This window comes from Myotis daubentonii, chromosome 15 (assembly GCF_963259705.1).
Source record: "Myotis daubentonii chromosome 15, mMyoDau2.1, whole genome shotgun sequence".
Lineage (NCBI taxonomy): Eukaryota > Metazoa > Chordata > Mammalia > Chiroptera > Vespertilionidae > Myotis > Myotis daubentonii.
Window position 1 is genome coordinate 17,679,696 of NC_081854.1, and position 20,723 is coordinate 17,700,418.

The window sequence follows — 20,723 nt, forward strand, 5'->3', positions numbered from 1 at the left end:
CTCTCAGGGGACTTGGAAACTCCTGGATGAATTCCATTCTAACTTATTTTGACACGTATACAAACCAACTGTTTCGAAATTCCACTTGTGCAAAGCCCTGCTGTGTTTTTATGTTCCTGTTTAAAAGAGAAGTTTACTTGGCAACAATTATAAATAAGTGAATATTCTTTTTTAAAAACAAAATCATGGCCCTCAAGAACCAGGGAGCTCACAGCCATATGACTTCCTACCATAGTCCCCCCATCAGACATGCAGGACACCCCCTGCCCCCTTCACTGGAGGTCCTACTGAGACTGCTAGTCCTGGGACTCTGTCCCTGGAAACAGGAACCAGGCTGGTCACACCCAAAGACAGAAGGTGGATCCCATCACCAGTCATCACTCAGAGGACCCCTTCTCAGCCCCAGAGTCACCTGCTGGCGAGTGCAGCAGGGTGGCAGGAGCCTCTCCTGCCTCTGCAGCAGCACTAAGGTTGTCCTACTGCTGGCTTAGGCCTACTCCCAGTGGGGAGAGGGCCTAAGCTGTCAGTCAGACTATAGACAATAAAGACAAAAGCAGGCAAATTTAAAGGCTTATTTAGCAAGCAATGTTTCAGTATTTCATATTATTTCAAAATATCTCAAAAATTCAATAACCTTAATTAAAATTTACTAATTTAGAAAAGAATAGTTGAAATAAGTTAAAGCTTATTTCTTTACGTGGCTATCTTCCAGAGATTTTTATTTTTTTATTTTATATCTCAAGAAAAACAATTTTAAATATAATAATGTTAAATCCAATCAACATTAATTATTCAAGAAAAATTATTTTAAATATAATAACATTGCTTGCAATAAACAATATTTTAAGAAAACAAGGATTTTAAGTATAATAATATTACCAAAACTGTACTAACATAGTATCATATCACAAAAGTTGTAGGAAATATTAAAAATATGCAAATAACAGGATTACTTATATTATATTCTAAAATATTTTTCCCATTCTGGCTCTATTTTTGTTCATCAGTTTATGTTGTTTGCTATATTCCATAAATGAGTGAGATCTGTGATACTTACCTTTCTCTGACTGACTTATTTCGCTTACAGTGATGCTCTCTACATCCATCCATGCTGTTGCAAATGGTAGGAGTTCCTTCTTTTTTACAGCAGCGTAGTATTCCATTGTGTAGCTGTACCACAGTTTTCTAATCCGCTCATCTGCTGATGGGCACTTAGGCTGTTTTCAAACCTTAGCTATTGTAAATGTGCTGCTATGAACATTGGGGTGCATATATCCTTTCTGATTGGTGTTTCTGATTTCTTTGGATATATTCCTAGAAATGGGATTATTGGGTCAAATGGAAGTTGCATTTTTAGTTTTTTGAGGAAACTCCATACTGTTCTCCACAGTGGCTGCATCAGTCTGCATTCCCATCAGCAGTGCATGAGGATTCCTTTTTCTCTGCATCCTCGCCAGCTCTTGTCCTTTGTTGATTTGTTGATGATAGCCATTCTGACAGGTGTGAGATGGCACCTCATTATTGTTTTTGATTTGCAAGTCTTAAGTGGCCACAGGGGAAGGTGTTTTCCAATATGGTGTGTCGACTGTCTTCACCCTACGCAAGACAAATGTCTATGTGGGAAAGATGTCCTCCACTGCGTGAGAGAATGACTCCGCTGAGGAAAATTGGGGTGTCTGCCTTCTGAGCTCTAGCCCCAGAGCCCTCAGTCCTGGGTTCTGCTCTCACAGCTCCAGTCCACTTCACCCTCCCTCTGCCAGAGCACAAGGTGGGTGGCTCCACAGGGAATTTTTGTGCATTGGCCCTTCAAGAAGGTGTCCTAACTTTCAGCTGCCACTCCCTGGCAGACAGCACCCCTCTGCTTTTCACAGTTAGATGTTATGTGGATACCCTCAGATTTGGTGCTCTCTGCTGGGGATCCCAGCTTGGGGATTAGATCCCAGAGTTCATAGTGGCAACTGCCCACTGCCACCCCCCCTCCACACACACACACACACACACACACACACACACACACACACACACAGCTGAGATATCTCTCCAGGACTTCAGTTGCTGTTTGTGGGTGCCCCGACAGCCCTTTCAGGCCTCTGACCCTCCTATCAATCTCTATTAACTGTCCCTTTATATGCAGTCTCCACCTTCGGTCCTTGGGTATCAGGATTCTCTCCTGTGAGTTTTCCATTCATTCTTCAGGAAGTCTTTCTGTATTTCAGTTGTAATTCCAGCTTATAGAGATTTGTATTTTTAAAATGGCCCAGACCAGAGTTCCTGTACTTTCATCTCAAAGGTCCTGGGACTTTGGACTTGGAAAGCCAATTATAGCATTTTGAGCTGAATAGGGGAATGGAAAATGATTTAGTGGACTTTAATATTCTGGAGCCACACCTCTGACGATGAAAACAGGACACAGTAAAACAAGGACAGTACTTTAATCCCTCAAGGATTGGCAAGTGTTGGCAAAAGGACGAACTTATTCATCCATTTTTAAATGTTTCTTTTTATTTGAGTATATTTTTCTCTGAGATTCTGTAGCAATTACAGAGAGATCTGGTTTACAGGTAGCATAGAGCTGAGTGCCATTTCTGACTCATAACTGCTTACAGGTATGGAAAAGACACATTGATCTAAGTAGGCCTCATTCTCCATTCACTTCCCTGGGAATGTGAAAACAGGCCTAGCTGCAGGCAGTGTGGAATGAAACTTAATGGTGCCATTAACTGGCCAAACCTCTTCATTGTCTACTTTATAATGGGGCCAGGCTATGTTGCAAAAGATTAGCCTTTTTTTTTCCCTTGGGGATCCCAAGTCAAATTTCTCCCAGTTTAAGCCTTTGTACCCCAATAGAAAAGGGGACTCTCAAGGCACTGTGGCCTGGTTCCCCATCTACAGAGGCATGTGTAGCAAGCCGAGGTTAGGCATCTCTGCAAGTCTCTGGGCTGTTTGGGCCATTCTGAGTAGGGCGGGTCTGCTGTTAAGCATTCTCTGATTTTCATGGAAGTTAATAATGAAAAGATGTTAGCAAACATTCAGTCAGCCTCAAGGTTAGTTTTCTCTTGGGGGTTCCCTTAAAATCATCATTTTCCCTTTTTGGTTTTGTACATGTAGGCATCACTGATTTTAAAATCTATATCAGGTGACTTGGGACCGAATTGACCAGTAAAATATGTTGCCCCTTAACATGCCCTAATTGAAAGGGGACAGGTTCTGATTTTAAAACAGCCATTGGTTGCCTAGAGACCCCTCCCATTTGTACAGAGGCTTTACTCCAAGGGAGAGGGAAACGTAGATGGTGGGGCAAAGAACAGATAGAGAAGCCCCAGTATCTCCAAGGGCCTAGTAATGTTCCCTTTTATGATAATTTCAATTTTTTAGTAAGGGAAAGGGGAAAATACCCTCTCATAGTCCTGGAGCAGCCTTATGTTTGCTTCTGTTTCGACTTTGTAAATCACACTTCAGGTTTTCTTTTTAAACAGAAAACCTTGCTTTTTTTGCAAAAGACTCCTCTCCTGTTGCACAGCAGACCTTATTTAGTAATCCTGTTGCCTTGCTCTCCGAAACAGTGGGTATATTAGTTGGAATAGGTCAGAATAGACAGGATTACATGTTCTAACAGTTAAATTTTTGTGAATCCATCACAGTTCCAGACAAAGTCGGGAACAATTACTGGTTCCTCTCTAGCTGAGACCAGCTTTTTCCAAAAGGGACTGTTAGAATTCCTATTCTCATTTTCCTTCAAGTCAGTGGTAATAGAGGAGACAGAAGGGGAAGGAAGAAGGGAGAGGAAAGGGCAAGTCCAGACAAGGAAGGTCAGAAAGGAAGAGGGGGAAATGGGGTGTAGGCATTTATTAACTTCAGAATCATTCTGAGACAGTCTCCTAAATTTCTTAATAATTTCCATTCTTTTTTTGGAAGAATTATTTTTTCTATTCTTCTCCTAAGAAGCTTCCATTTTTCCAAGTAAAGACATGCTTCCCATATAGTCATTCAGTTTCATTTCAGAACCGACATTTTTCTAATTTCTGCATGCAAAATATTAATGTATATACCCCAAAACAACTGCATTTTGGCCATTTCTAAGTTGAAATTTTCTAGTTAAATCTTCCCATTTCTGTAAAGCACTTGCAAGTAAAGGTTTCCTAACAGGAATATTAAATGAGGGCTGGGGTCTGGGAGCGTCTGGCCTTGGAGGCACAATTTCCCATGTTAAATTTTTTTATTTTTGGATATCTGTAGTCTGAGCAAATTTCCAGGATATGTTATGTAGTGGGTCAAGTGTGGCCTCAGTTTCTCTCCGGACTGTCTGAAACAATAGGAAGGATTCAGGCCCGGGAAGACCAAGCCTTATGGTAGCCCCCTAGATGAGCCAGTTAGTTAATTACAGTTGAGTTGGGCCTTCCCTATGGGGCTCCTGCACTTCTGACACCTTCACAAACATTCTTAGTCACCTAAGAATAACCAAGAATTGGACTGCAGGGAGGATGTGCCCCTGTATCTTATGAGCTGATGAGTTCAGCTCATTTATACAGCCAAGGTTTTTTGCTCAGACTCTCAGAAAGCAATTCCAATTAAAAAGCCAAAATCAAAACGAGCCACTCATTTTTTTCCTCCAGTCCTGCCTTCGACTGAGTTCTGTCAACCCTTAACTTTAATTCCATCTCAAGGATTTTAAGACACAGCTCAAATAAAGTCAAACCCTCTACCAAAAGAAAAGGAAGGTCCTGGATCCAAGAGACAACTCACCCATGTTCACCCAATGGGCCGAGAACCAGGGGGCTCAATGGGCCCTTTGCTGGATCCCCCAACCAAGTCCAGGTCTGCTGGAAGGTTCTGGGTGAGCTTGTTTAGAATCCTACCGTGAATATGGCAAGTACTGTTAACGTAAAAACATTCAACCCTGTAAAGAATTTGTGTGAGTTTATTTAAGCCAAAATGTCCACAATTGCTGGGAAGCATTACTAGTATCTCAACAAATTGGACAGTGTCTAGAGCAGCCGTGGGCAAACTACGACCCACGGGCGGATCCAGCCCATTTGAAATGAATAAAATTAAAAAAAAAGACTGTACCCTTTTATGTAATGATGTTTACTTTGAATTTATATTAGTTCACACAAACACTCCATCAATGCTTTTGTTCCGGCCCTCCGGTCCAGTTTAAGAACCCATTGTGGCCCTCAAGTCAAAAAGTTTGCCCACTCCTGGTAGAGAATAGTGTGGGGATTTTTCATTTATTTTTATACATTGCAATCATAGCAGGGGACCTAGGTGGGTTACATGAAATCCAATGATGAAAGATTAGAGAAGGGGGAGAAAGCAAAGTGGGGAAACCTCTGGGATTGGATAAAAAGTAAAATGATACTTAGATGGGTGCAGGATAGTTAATAGTCAACAATTAACACGGTAACAATAACAATGAAGGAATTTTTGGTATCTGTCTGGCACCCACACACATTAGGTTGTGCCCCAGGGGGTCCAGAAAAAAAGTTACCCTGACATTTCAAGGATATGTCATCATAGATGCAAAAAGACAGATATGGTCAGGTAACAGTTGACCTTGTCGGTGAAGATACCAACCTAGGATACCAACTACCCACCATGACGGCTTTTAGTTAAAGTTTAATTTCAGACCATCTTTTGTGATTACTTTAGGTCTCTGAGTTTGCAAGACCGCTATACAGGCCTTCCCTGAGTTTCTCAGTTTAACATGTGGCTCATTTCATCCATATGAGTCAGAATCTGCATTTTTAGCAAGACATGCAGACCCTTCCTATGCACGGAAATGGGGAGGGGAGTCCCCATCCCCACATCATGGGGTCTCATTCTGGCTGGGCATCCACTACAGCTGGGCAGCTGCTGAAACAGTATATTTTTTTAAATAAATCTTTATTGTTCAGATTATTACAGTTGTTCCTCTTTTTTCCCCCATAGCTCCCCTCCACTTGGTTCCTACCTCACCCCCTTCTGTTACCCCTTGCCCTTACCCTCCCCCCACTGTCCTTGTCCATAGGTGTATGATTTTTATCCAGTCTCTTCCTGCACCCCCCAAACTCCTTTCCCTCCCAAGAATTGTCAGTCCACTCCCTTTCTATGCCCCTGATTCTGTTCTATTAGCCAGTTTATTCTGTTCATCGGATTTTTTATTCACTTGATTTTTAGGTTCACTTGTTGATAGATATGTATTTGTTGTCACTTTGGTTTTTTTTACCTTTTTCTTCTTCCTCCTCTTCTTAAAGAATACCCTTCAGCATTTCATATAATGCTGGTTTGGCATACACTGACTGAAATAAAGAATATTAGATTTTTCTTTTCTGTGAAGCTCTTATCTGACCTTCAATTCTAAATGAGAGCTGAAGGTAGACTAATCTTATAGATTTATAGATTCTTGCTGGGTAGACTAATCTTGTAGGTTCTTGCTATTCATCACTTTGAATATTTCTCGGCACTCCCTTCTGGCCTGCATAGTCTCTGTTGAGAAATCAGCTGACAGTCGTATGGGTACTCCCTTGTAGTTAACTGACTGTCTTTCTCTTGCTGCTTTTAAGATTCTCTTTTTGTCTTTTGCCCTTGGCATTTTAATTATGATGTGTCTTGGTGTGGTCCTCTTTGGATTCATTTTGTTTGGGGTTCTCTGCACTTCCTGGACTTGTAGCTCTATTTCTTTCACCAGGTAGGAGAAGTTTCCTATAATTATTTCTTCAAATAGGTTTTTAATATCTTGCTCTCTCTCTCTTCTTCTGGCACCCCCATAATTCAGATGTTGGTACACTTGAAGTTGTCCCAGAGGCTCCTTGTACTATCTTCATATTTTTGTATTCTTTTTTCTTTTAGCTTTTCCGGTTGGGTGTTTTTTGCTTCTTCATATTTCAAATCTTTGACTTGATTCTTGGAATCCTCTAGTCTGCTGTTGGATTTCTGTATATTATTCTTTATTTCAGTCAGTGTATGCTTAATTTCTGTTTGGTCCTTTTTCATATCCTTGAGGGTCTCACTATATTTCTAGGAGGTTTCTAGAAGATTCTCGAATAATCTTATAACTGTGGTTTTGAACTCTATATCCAGAAGTTTGCTTTCCTCCATTTCTTTCATTTGTGACCTGTTTCTTTGTCTCCACATTTTTAGATGCTTTCCTGTGTTGATAGAGTGGTTTTGTGTGCTAGGTGTCCTATAGGGCCCAGTGGCTCAGCCTCCCTAATAGACACTCTTGGTGCACCCCTTTGTGGGCTGTGTGCACAGTCTTGTTGTAGTTAAGCCTTGATTGCTGTTGGTATCACTGAGTGGAATTGACCTCCAGGCCAACTGGCTGTGAGGACAAGTTTTGTCTACACTGGGAGAACTTCTGTGCTGGAGACACCATTATGGGGCGGGACTTGCTTCAGTGGGGCTTTGGTGCTCACTGAGTCTGCCCATGTTTTTAGGCGGAAAAGGCCAGGCCATTCATATGCAAAAGCCTCTGCATACACCTTGGGTGGGGTTGTAAATTGGGTGGGGCGGGTTCTCAGGGAATCACCAGGGCAGAGCAAACTGCAATGGCTGCCAATCTGCTCTGCCTCAGAGAGGTCCTGGGGTCTGTGTCCTGCAGCCCCATTCAGTAACAATGAACGCTACAAGCACATCTGTGAGAAAGCCGCCCTCACGTTCTAGCTCGATGGCAGACAGTCCAGTTTCTCTCCATATGAGTCTGGGTCCCCAAATTCTCACCTGGAACTGGAGTTCAGAGTAGTCGGGAGTTTGTTTCTCCCTCCCAATTGAAAAACACAACAGCGTACCCAACTGCCAGCCCCTTTCATACGGGCCTCCGTACCTCCAAGCTTCCACACCTCAGCACCTCCTACCGGACTCAATGTGCTTTTCTCTTTCCTTCTAGTGGTAGAATTTCCACTCAGCCAGCCTTCCCATGGTTCTAGATGGTATTCGTTTTGTCTTTTAGGTGTAGTTTTAATGTGGTTGTATGCGGCAGCAAATTCAGGTGTTTACGTATGCCACCATCTTGGTTCTCTCCAATAATCCAAGTCACTGCTCTGGTCCAAGACCCGGTTTTCAAGGTGTATTGCCCAAAGCAGGATTTCGAAGATGTCCCCTGGGCATTGAAATCTTTAGAAAGTTCCCGTGATGATACCATACACAAGGGGGTAGCATTCCTGTGAAAAGAATTCCTGATGTCGTCCCAGGCTTCTGCTCTGAAGATAAGATACAAATGGGGATGCAAGAAGGCAGTGGTAGGGCTACTGTGCACTCCACACAGAGCTGTGGGAGATGCCCTGGATACATACACCCCAAGCTTCTACTTGTCTAATTGTGAGCGGTGGCATGGCACCAGGTGTTAACCTGCAGAGTTAGGCCCTCAGTTCAGCAACCTCGGTACTTGAGTTGAGCTAAGAGAAGAATTCAGAGTCAAGAACTCAAATTATAAGAGATAATTTATTTAGAAAGACACAGAGGTAGAAGAAGTGAGCTGTAGAAGAAATGGGCTCAGGAAACTGGTTACTGAACAAAAGAAGGGTGCGTGTAGCTTAGGACAAAGAGCAAATATAAGAGCGTTGAAGAGAGAAGAAGTGGGGACAGCCATGGGTGTGTTGCAGAGAGAAATAGCCACACTGGGGCATACTTCTTGAGGTTACTTATCTGGAGGTCTCAGGGGAGGAGCCCAATAAAATATTTATCAGCTTTCCAGGTGTGCCCTTTTGGGTCAAAGATCATCAGTCAATGCAGTAGATCCTGATGTCAACGATGTTCTCACTCATCTGATTTTGCTGCTTTTCTGGGCCTGGAGCTGAAACACAACTGAGGCCTAGATGTATTTCATGCCAGTTGGCACCTCATTGTCCTGAGGGCTTAATGCTGAAGGTTATTCTTAGGTCCTCTGGTTTCTTCCCCCTCTAATGCCATCTAACCCACATTGCTAACAACATGCCAGGGGAGGAAAGGTCAGAGGAGGGCCTGAACCACATGACCAGTGATATGAAAGGTCAGAGGGTCTAAACTGCAAAACCAGAATATGCTCTGGGAGGAAAGGTTACCCAGGGGGCAAGGTCCCAGTCCAGTTTTGCACATTGCTAGGTACCTGGGGCTTTCCATTCTGGTGACCTTCCCTACTGGCCTATTGTCCTACTATGCTCAGGCCTAACTGCCTACTGCACAAGCAAGGTGTATGTGTGTGTGTGTGTGTGTGTGTGTGTGTGTGTGTGTGTGTGTGTGTACATGGGGAGGAGTCACTGCAGAAGAAGGAAAAAGCCTCAGCAATTACAGGGAATGCAAATGTAGAGGAAAGAAAAGGGAGGCAGGAATAACTAGCAGGCAGGAAGGAACCTGTGTACAGACCCCGCCCCTGGCCCATGTGACCAGAAAAGTGATCTTTGCCCAGAAGGAGGCTCAGTGCACAGGGAGAAGGAACAGCATATCCCACCGACTAGGAAAGCTGGGCTTGTGTGAGCATTTTTAGAATCCAAGCTCTTCCCACAGAGGGAGGGAAAGAACAGGCAGCAGACACCATGGAGTCCCCCTCAGCCCCTGCACACAGAGGACTTGTCCCCTGGCAGTGGCTCCTGCTTGCTGGTGAGAGGGGACAACTACCTGGTGGTGGACGGGAGGAGGAGAGGCACAAGCTAGCTGGGGACTCCTGGGGAACACAGGCTCTCAGAGAAAACAAGGGGTAGGGGGCAGGCTTCTGTTTGGACTTGAGGAGAGGAGACAGGAGAACAGAGTAGGATGGGGGAAGGGACTCAGCAACAGGAAAATGATGTGGAAGTGGTGAGACACAGGAAAACATCAATGGCTGCTCATTTCCCAAGTTACTCATCACTGAGAGCTGAATGCTGAAAACTTTAGATAACAACATGTTATGTGAGGAGATAGGAAATTTAACCAGGGGCACTAAACAGTGTCCTCACCACCAAGCTCAGAAATGGGCAGATACATCCCAGGAGGTGCCGGACCCTGAACACTCATTCATTCACCCACAAGTATTTACAGTCTGCTGCAAGCACTGCAGGTGCAACAAGATCAGAAAAGCCCCTGTCCCCATGAATCTCAAGTTCTATGAGAGGAGGCAGACCAGGGAAGATCTAGATGTGATGTCAGGTAACCACAAGTGCCTTGCAGGAAACGGCCCATGAACATGTCAGAAAGTGAAGACAGATGTCTTTAGAGGAGGTGATCAGAAAAGGACACTCCTGAGTATCAGCAGGAATCTGAGGGTAGACACCTGAGTAATAGGATTCAAAACAGAGGAAATAAGAGCAGAGGTGGCCACGCTATTGAACTTGACCACAGGACACACACACACACACACACACACACACACACACACACACACACTCAGACCAAGGCTGAGAGATGAAGAGACCTGTTCAGGACCCAGGGATCATCTCTCCATCCCAATACATAGCTCCAAATGTTGATCAATTTCTCTCTTCCCTCCTAGCCTCACTCATCCCTTCCTGGAGCCTGCCCACCACTGCCCAGCTCACTATTGAATCAGTGCCGCCCAGTGCTGCCGAAGGGAAGGATGTGCTTCTCCGTGTCCACAACCTGCCTGGGAATCTTGGACTCTATTCCTGGTACACAGGGGGAAAGGTGGACAACAGCCATCAAATTGTATCATATGTAATAGACACTCAAACAACTACCCCCGGGCCTGCAAGCAGTGGTAGAGAGACAATTTACCCCAACGGATCCCTCCTGTTCCAGAAAGTCACCCTGAAAGACACAGGATACTATACCCTACTAGTCACAGACAAAGATTATCAGAGCATGCAAGTAACTGGACAGCTCCGTGTATACCGTGAGTGATTGCTCTCTGACCTCTGGGTGTCGGGTGGGGTGAAGTCTACTTCACACACAGGACTGACAGCCCTCAACTCTGCCTCAGTCCCCCTCTGCATCATCTCCCAGGTTGGCTTTGGGCATTTAGTGCAGGAAACACAGAGTGGAAACAAACTTCCTAAGATCAGAGTTCCCTTCCTAGGTTCCAGCACTACAGACATTCTACACAGAGAGAAGTCTTATGGGAGTGACTCAGCAGAGTCTCAGTCCAGCACCTGGTCCCCTCCTCATGACCATGACACTGAGAAAACCCTGAAGAGCTTGGTGGGGGACTGTCCTGAGGGGACCCTGGAATGCTCACAGAGAAGCTCAGCCTGGGAACCCCTCTCACACCCCTGTCCCAGGGCTCCTGACTCCAGGGAACCTGGGGAGCCTGTGTCAGTTTGGGTTTGACCTCCTGGAAGGGCTGGGTGGGAGCAGTGGCTCTACTCCAGCTCACCAGCCAGGGATCAGCCCCAAGAGCCACAGCAGGACAGGGACAGAGCCTACTCCTTCAATTAAGGCGGTGTCAGGAGAGTACAAATAGACAAAATACCCTGTATCATTAGCTCACTCTTCTGAGGGACTTAGGAGACTCCGGAGGGAGGTCAGGTCTCCAGGAAGGAACAGAGGAGAGAAGATGCTCCTGACAGTTCCTTGTCCACCAGGGGTCAGGCCAGGAATTCTCTCTCATGGAGACAAATAATGGTAGTGGCCATTTAAGTCAGTGTCTCCTCTATACTGGGCTTGAGTTCAGGTAGTCAGAGATGTTTTAAGGACAATTCACAGACAACATGGTAATCCAGAGTTCATTTGCCATTTGTTCTATTTTTATTCATGGGAAACGGAGGCAGAGTGTGATACAGTCACTGAATCAGGCTCACACAGACACATGCTCTTCTTCATGCTCAGCAAGGTCCTTGCACAGCCACAGCCCCATCCTCTCCTCCATGAGGGTCTTAGGTGTCTGTGGACTCTGAGACCAGCCATTGGTTCAATGCTTTTTCTTAGGGGTCCCTACTGAAGGTAGATTTTCTGGTCTGGTGATAAAGCAAATGGAGAATTAATTTTCACTCTAGAATCAGATTACCTACAATAACATTCAGAGTTACTGCTGGAAGTGCCCAGGCCTTCCCCTTCAGGTTATCTATCCACACTTCCCTGCACTGGACTTGAAACCACTTATTTGTTTCCTGATGTATTGGCGTCACTCCCACTACCTATGAAGCAATGGACTTTGCCTTCTCACTCTCCACCCTGCACCTGCTACCAGCTCAGGGACCAGCACTCACTTGCTCTTTCATGAAGGAGGGAAGGAATGATAGTGAATGATGAATGAATGAATGAATGAATGAATGATACATACTTGCCTCAGAGACTGGAACCTCGATGCAGAGTCCTAAAAGGTTTTGGCCACACCTGTTCCCTGTCCCTACAGGTGCTGAGAGCCATGTCCAGCCCTCTGACCACCTGTCCCTGAAGCCTCCTCAGGAGCCAAGTCCCTTGGTGACTGTGGTGCTGTTCCACTGGGGAAGGTTTTCCAGGCTGCACTGCTCCTGCGCTGGGGAAGCTGTGGGCTCTTGGTCCCTGGGGTCTTTGAAGTCACCTGTGACCCCCACTGCTCACCAAGGACATTCTGCCTCTCTCTGCTCCTTTCATGTCCCTTATCTGCCTCCTCCTTCACTCCAGACACACTGCCTGGCTCTGCTCTGCTTTCCCCACTGTGCAGACTGTCCTGCTAACACCTGTGTCCAGGCCCACCCTCTCGGGCAATAGGAAAGGACACAAAAATATGTGGGAGCAACAGCCCCAGTTCCATCATGAGCCAGTTTCCCAGGCCACCAGGAGAAAGAGCATCTGCTGGGCCCCCATCCAGAGCTTCTTCCTCCCCTGAGGCCAACAAGAGGAACAGGCCACCTGACAGAGACATATAAACCATTAACCGAATCTCTAAATGACTCAACCAGGGAGTCAAAAGGCAGAAGGACAGGTCTCAGTCCCCAAAGCTCATGGGCTCACTTCACCACTGACTGGTTACTCACACCCTTGTCCTGGTGTGAGGCTCCCATTCCTCCCAGTGGCTCCCGAGACGTTTCCAAGGTGGGCCTGGTGACCCTGCACCATCTGAATGGTTCACTGCCTGTTTCCACACATGTGTCCTTGACCACAGGGTGGGATCCTCTCAGACTGTGAGATCCACCAGCCACTCTCCTTTCTCTCAGATGCTGCCCAATTTGAATAAATACGACTAAACTCCAGTTGTTTCCTGAGTTAGAAAGAAAAGGAAGAACATATGCCACATGCCCATGTGTGGGCTCCTCCCCATCGGCCTGACTTTCCCTAGAAGGACCTTCTGCCTAACATGGCACATGTCCTTTCTTCCAATCTGGAGTCATCCCTCTCTTTATACAGCAGAGACACCTGGACATGCCTCCCGGTCACTTCTGTACTCTTAGCAGGACTCACCTTCTCTCTATCCCAGGGAGTCCCTCATTTCAAACCCACTGTGGCATCTCCCTTTGGTCACAGTGTGACCTGGTTGGACAACTTGGTCTTCTTCATGCTCTCTAGACAGAGATTCCTCCAAAAACAGTTATTAAAACTTTGGGGCATGAGTGATTTTCACATATTCTTTCACAGTTTAGATCAAAATCTGTCTCATAACTGCCAAACACAAATGGCCCATGAGGGCCATATCTTCCACAAGTTCATGCTCCTCCACCTTCCACAAGCCCCCCTTCTGTACGTGCTATTGTCTGCATGTTGAGGAAAGATCTCTGCCCTCTGAAGTGGCAGAAAGAATATTAAAGACCAATGCAGAGAGCCCGGCTCTGCTGCCACAGCCAGCCAGCTCCCGCCTTCCCTCACTCTTTTCTAAATAATTCCTGGATTCTGCTCTGCCCTTTCTGGAGTCACTGTCTCATGTCAGTCACCAGTGAACTCCTGGATAGACAGCCACTCCTCGTGGACCTTCAGTCTGGGTACTAAACTCACCAACAGAGTTGCTTCTTGTCTCCTGTGTATTTTTTCTGCTCAGATACCCAGTTCAGGGCCACAGTGCCTAGTCTTCTCAGGATTTAAGGAATATGGGATGGCCCATCATTACTCATCTCTAGGTCAACCCTGGAACATGAGGCTTCAGTGGAAACACATGTTGATCTGACAATATAGGTCTGAGTAGCTGGAAGGGACTCAGCACCTACACCTTCCAGGTGAGACCCAAGGTAAGCCAGGCAGTTAGCTGGTCAGTGAGGAGGCAGGACATATGGTCTCTGACTTCCAGTGCTGTGTCTCTCTGTAATCAAACCCTGACAGTTATCTGACACCTGAGAAAGTCTGTGCTTTTTCTCCCAGACAAAGAGCAGGTGGCCTTGCAATCTCTGAACCCTCAGACCCTCAATCATTTGTTTGTCTTGCGACGCACAGACCTGACTTATTTCTTGAAGAACTCAAGTTAGCTGAGATGCACCAATTCTGATTGAAGAAGACTTTGGAAGACTCAATGGGCAATGTTCTCTCTGTTGTCTGCACAGCGGAGTTACCCAAACCCAGCATCACAAGCAACAACTCCAACCCTGAGGAGTACAAGGACCCTGTCATGTTAACGTGTGAACCTCGGACCCATGACACCACCTACCTGTGGTTGATCAACAGTCAAAGTCTGCCGGCCAGTGCCAGGCTGCAGCTGTCCAAGGACAACAGGACTCTCACGTTACTCCCTGTCACAAGGAAAGACACGGGACCCTATGCGTGTGAAACCCAGAACCCCGTGAGTGCTGGCTGCAGTGACCCATTCACCCTGAATGTTGTCTGTGAGTAACTTCTGTCCCTGCCTGGACCAGGCTGTTCACCTGAATCCACACTGCCAGAGACCAGGCTACATCCATCCCTCTCAGGTCCAAGTACACAGACCCCGACTCTGAACACCCGGGGCGGGGGGCATGAGTTCCTGTACCAGACACATCTGGGCAGGCTCAGCCTTGAGCCAAGACTGAAGGGGACCAGACGCTCCTCTCTGGAGAGTCTCGGGGTTAACAAGCTTTCATGGAACAAAAAGGTTAATGACTCAGGCTCAGTGAACACAGAGGGCTATGGGTGAAACATTTTAAAACAAGGTTGTGATCCATTTCAGAGGGACAGTGTGGCCCTTACACAGACCAGGACCTTCCCCTTCCCTCTGATTACATCATGTGTGGCTTTGTTCTCTTTGCTCCAGATGGCCCGGACGCTCCCACCATTTCCCCCTCAGACTCCCATTACCTACGTGGGACAAACCTCAGCCTCTCCTGCCAGGCAGCCTCTAACCCACCTGCACAGTATTCTTGGCTTATCAATGGGAGTTCCCAGCACCCCACACAGGAGCTCTTTATCCCCAACATCACTTCAAATTATAGTGGATCCTATACCTGCCTTGCCTATAACACTGTCTCTGGCCTTCATAAGACCATAATCAAGACTATCACAGTCTATGGTAAGTGCCTCCTGGACCATTGAACCAGGCTGTGGGTTGCAGGTGTGTCTGGTTTTCAGAACAGAGCCTAGATGGTGTTGTCTCCCATCCTGTGGCCATGGACACAAGCAAATCACAGTCTTCCCCTGAGCCCTCTCAATACATCTCTATAGACTCTCCTCCGTTGCTCTTCTGATTTGTCATAGTAAAGCTTGGGTCCAACCTTGGAAAATGAGGAGGGGGTTCTCTCAGACCCAGAAAGAGTCAAGTGGTGGAGGGAGGGAGTTTTCCAGAGGGGAAAACAAGGGTCTTCAAGGCAAAGTTGCTTCTTCTCTCACTTACCCTTACCTTCTATCACCTCTTGTCTTTTACCTGCTCCATGTGCTACAAGGAACATACAAGGCTTTGAACAAGCTCACCTCTTTTTCCCCAAACTAAAGGAGGAAACCACCCCTGAAGAGGGGTGAGAAGGACAGACCCCTGCTCCCTGCTCTGCTCCAGGCTCACCTGGTGACTGACAGCTCTGTGCCCTCTGTGGTGGGACAGGGGTCTGTGGTGAAGGTGCATGAGTAGCCTGTCCTCCAAAGTGCCAAATATGTCCCCTATCGACACCATGCCTCCCTCAGACCAGGCTGCATGTATGTGGGGAGAGAGTGAGACACAGGAGATACTCCTCTGAGCTGTGTCCTGACTCTGAAGTCACCAGCTGCACCACAATGTGCGACACGACCATATGTGACATTCCTACGGAGCACAGTGAATGGTAGTGCTTCCATGACATGTATGTAGATTCATGGGACAGTAGGAGCAGTGCCACAAAGTGTGTAGTTTACAAAGCAAGCTAAGAGTACCAGCCTGATGTTAAACCTGACTACTTCTCTCTAGGGACTTCCTTCTCCCTGATATTCAATCCAAAGGCCAGGAAGTGAAAGTCCTATTCAGACTGAAAAATCCTTTAGATTGAAACTTCTCCAGGTCCTAAGGTCATGAAGACTGCCTGGGTTATAGACTCTAATAAATTCCTTAACAAAACGAAATGCCTTCCCATCTCTATGTATAGCCACCATATGAGAGAGAGGATGTGATTATTTAGAAAGTCACAGACAACTATGGAAATCACACAAAAGTCAATGGGTGGAAAATGCCACCTGGTGATAAAGATGCTGGACACAAGATCTAAGGCTCCCGGACCTAACATCTCAGATCTCCAGGTGATCTGGAGGGAAGAGGAGGGTATAGCCCTCTCCTTACAGACTGTCACCTGAACAAAGGTCCTCACCTTGCAGAGGTCAGAGTCCTCCTCTGGTGACCTTTGCTGTGGGCTGTGAGTGGCTGACATCTCTGAGGAAGGAGCCCACTCTCAGTCAGTCACCTCCTCTGTTTTTCCACAGAGCCACTGGGAAAGCCCTCCATCTGAGCCAGCAATGCCACAGTCACAGAGCATAAGGACGCAGTGGTCCTGACTTGCCTCACAAATGACAGGAGGATCTCCATCTGGTGGCTCTTCAAGAACCAGAGTCTCCTGCTCACCTACAAGATGAAGCTGTCCCAGGACGACAGCACCCTCACCATAGACCCCGTCAGGAGGGAGGACGCTGGGGGTTATCAGTGTGAGGTCTTCAACCCCGTCAGTTCCAGCAAAAGTGACCTCTTCAGGCTACATGTGCAATATGAGTGACCCTCGACCTCTCCCACTTGCTCTTTGTATATGTCATGGGCAGGGTGGTGAGATGGATGAAAGCCTTGAGGAGGTGGGAGCCTCTTTCAGAGCCTATAGAGCACATGGGTACGGACCCCAGTATTAGACTAATCTCATCATTGTCTCGGTTCTATGAATATAAGCTGCTGACCATGGGGAAGGCTCTCACCCACCTGAGCCTCAGTTTCTTCATCTCGAAACTGGAATAAAACAGCTGGACCTAAACACTGTTGTTAGGATATTTATTGTGAGGTTAATGAGAATAAAGCCCACAGACAGGGTCATGCTCAGTCAGTGTACCAACTATTATTGTTTTTTTTACAAACCCTGATGTCAGTAGCTGTAAAGTCAATCAGAACTTGGTGAAAATGTCATTTATCACTCACCAGATCTGTGACCGCCTGCCATTTATTAAGCACCTCCCATCCCTGATTCTGTGTGTGCTCAGTAGGGTGACACCCCAGTCCCTCGTGGGGGTGGAAGGACCAGATGACATGAAGGTAGAGTGTTTCACACCCTGTTGATCATCAAAAACACTCAGCACATTCTTATTACTCATCAGCACTTAGTTGACAGGTAAGGTGCCGCTAAGACTGTCCATAGTGATGGAAAAGAAGAAACAGGGGTAAGAGATAGAACATGTGAGGGAAAGAGGTGTTAAGAGGAAAATTACCAGGACATAGGAATGGTGGGTGTGAGAGTACGTGCAAAGGTAGAGCCAATGGAAGGTTTCGAATGTGCAAACCAGAGAATGATGCAACCGCCAGAAGTGGGGTATCAGGACTGACACTCCCAAACTGCACAGACCAGGTGGCAGTTCCTTCTTCCCTCACCAGGCCTCCCCCTGCAAGGCCCCTCCTGGTTTCCCCTGAATGGACTTGGGCCTTCACCTCTCCCCCTTTCCCTTCTCCTTTCAGCAGAACAAAACTACACGGGCTACTCTGTGGGGACCATCGTTGGCAGCATGATCGGGGTCCTCATCATGGTAGCTCTGGGAGCCTCCCTCGGCTATTTCCTGTACCTCAGAAGGACTAGGAGGTACCATGGCATTTCCTTCACCCTCACCCTAATCCTGTCCCCTGACCCAGGCTGACCCCCATCAGAGCCCAGGCCAGGAGGACAAAGACCCCTTCCTCAGAGGGTTCTGGGCCTGCTCCCTGTGGCCTCCAGCTTCCCCATGGATGCCCTAACACCCTCCGTCCAGCTCCTCCCTCACCAGCTGCTGACCAGGGTGGTTTCCTCAACAGCTTCCTCACCTATAAATGAGGCAAAATTAAGGAACTGTGCCCTCAGGATTGTCCTGGTTCCCACCACACACCTGCAGCGGTGCTGGCAGGTAGTAAGTGCTCAGTAAGGCACCTCCTGTTGTTTATCTAAGTCCAGCCTCCCAAGTGAGGGGATGGGCTGCCTCAGGGTCTGAAAGTCATCCTGGCCAAGGCCACACAGCTGAGGGTGGAAGAGCCTGGACAGGCAGGGTTGGATCAAATGTCCCCACTAAGCCAGTTTGGTAACAAAAACCTTGATGTGGCTTGGAGCATCAAATGATGGCTGCTGGCATTATGGAGGTAAGGGTTAGGAAGTGAGTGAGTGAAGGGATAAAAGGAGAGTGAGTGGATGTGTGTGTTGTGTGTGTGACTGAGTGAGGGACAGTTAACTCCAGCAGGAGCAGCAGAGGCTGGAAGAACAGGCTCTCTGGGACACGGAGAGACTACCACCGTTGTTGCACTCCCCGGACTGCAGGACACGGGCATGGAGCCCAGGCCATCTTAATGGGGAGAGTGGCCACTTCTAGGAACTCATCAGCACCACCACCCAGACAGACCTGGGAGACTGCCCACCAGCGACCAACCAGGCAGCCACTCCAGCCAAAATCCTGCAGTCACACTCGCAGACCCTGGGATCTCCACCTCCAAAGGAGGACCAAGCCTGCCTGCAGCCTCCCCTCCCCAGTGGCAGACCTCAGACATCACATTCGCATGTCTCCAGTTCACAGGTTTCCGAGGCGCACCACTCCATAGACTTCTCCTAGGAGTCACTGGGAGCCTCAGCTGGATGTGATTTTGTACAGACACAGGCGCAAAGCCCCCCAGTAGAAATTCTAAATTCCCTCTGCCTGATTAACTGCCCACACACACGCAGCTGCACAACTTCAGCGCCAGGGCCCTTCAGCACCAGGGCCCCTCAGAGTGCGTCAGAGCTCAGCGCTGGCGAACTGCACTGCCACAATTGCTCACTCCCCCTGAGCCCATCTCCACAGGGCACTTTGGGAAGCCGCAGTGAGCCTCTGCTGGGTCTGATCTTGAACTAATTGGGACGCACTCCCCTGGGTAGTAGAAATTCTGAATTCACCCATCTTGGATACCGGCCCAAAGACGCCTTGATTAAGCATGCCAGGGCCCTTCAGAGTGCTTCAGTGCGCCTGTGCTAGCAAACTCACCGTGGGTGCGCCTGTGTGCTGCCACTGGGAGTGCAAGCCTGTCCACCACAGGTGCATCAGCAAAAACTGAGTTTCCCCACCCCACAGCTGCAGAACTCTGGACACTACAGTTGCATGCTTTTCCAGTTTGCAGGTCTCCCAAGACCACCACTCCACAGGCAGACCTGGGGCCCCACTGTGAGCCCTGCTGGTCACATACTTAAACAAACAGGGGTGCTGTGCTGTAGAAACACTGAATTCCCTCTTCGGGGATACCTGCCCACAGACACTGCAATCCAGTGGCTTCAGTGCCAGGGCCCCTCAGAGTGTGTCAGGACACCCTGCTGGCAAACTCACCACAGGTGCCTTGTGAGCTGCCGCTGGGATCGCGTGTATCCAACCACGGAGGCAGCAGCAAAAGCTGAGTCTGCCCACCCCACAACTACAGAACTCTGGACACCACAGTCATGCTTTGCCAGAATGCAGGCTTCCTGAGCCCCACCACCCCAATAGACGGTTCCTGGGTGCCACTGTGAGTCCCTGCAGGGCACGCGTGATTTCAACCAAGGCCATAAGACAGCAAAAATTGGAACACCCCCTCCACAGCTGCTGACTTCTAGATACCTCAGTTGTGCCTTTCCAGCTTGCAGGCCTATATCAAGAGAACCCAAATAGCTCAAGTAGGCAGCTACACTAGACTACCAAACCTAGGAGACCTGAGAGGTCACACCAGTAGCACCATACCCTAAAGAAACTGGGTAGCAAAGCAATCGGAGCTACAATTAAAACATTACAGCAAAACATGGGAAGACAAAAAAGCAATCCACAAAGGAAAGAAAAAGAGAAATCACCAGAAAGGGAGTTAAATGAAATTGAGGCTACTAACTTATCAGCGAAAGAATTCAGAGTAATGGTTATAAAGATGCTCAAATGGCTGGATGACAAATACACACAACTCAATGAGAATTATAAGGAGCTGAATGAGAATGTCACCAACACGAAAAGGAACCAGGAGGAAATGAAGAACAACATAGCTGCAATAAAGAACACGATGGAAGGCTTAAACAGCATACAAGAAGAGGCTGAGGACTGCATCAGCAAATTAGAAGACAAGGTAGGAAAAAACACACAAACACAGGAGCAACTGGAAAAAAAAACTTAAAAAGCAAGAGGAGAGCCTAAGGGAGCTTTGGGACAATGCAAAATGAAACAACATTCGCTTAATAGCGGTACCAGAAGGAGAGGAGGAGAAGCAAGGAATAGAAAACCTGTTTGAAGAAATAATGACAGAAAACTTCCTTGATACTGGCAAGAAAAAAAACTACACAAGACCAAGAAGCACATAGAGTGCCAAACAA

The 20,723-nt window shown here is 47.3% G+C and overlaps 1 protein-coding gene across 23 annotated transcripts in view; it reads left to right on the plus strand.

The window, feature by feature from the left end:
* The window catches only part of LOC132216799 (carcinoembryonic antigen-related cell adhesion molecule 1-like), a 287,472-nt gene that overhangs the window by 45,085 nt on the left and 221,664 nt on the right, over positions 1–20,723 (plus strand). Inside the window, exon 6 of one of the 23 annotated variants that reach the window (XM_059666359.1) lies at positions 16,642–17,186. The exons of the other annotated variants lie outside the window; for them this stretch is intronic. Within the exon in view, the coding sequence (XP_059522342.1) occupies positions 16,642–16,667 (26 nt within the window). The 3' untranslated portion in view covers positions 16,668–17,186. Of the gene's footprint in view, positions 1–16,641; positions 17,187–20,723 lie in introns of those variants that run through there. 23 annotated transcript variants of the gene reach the window in all.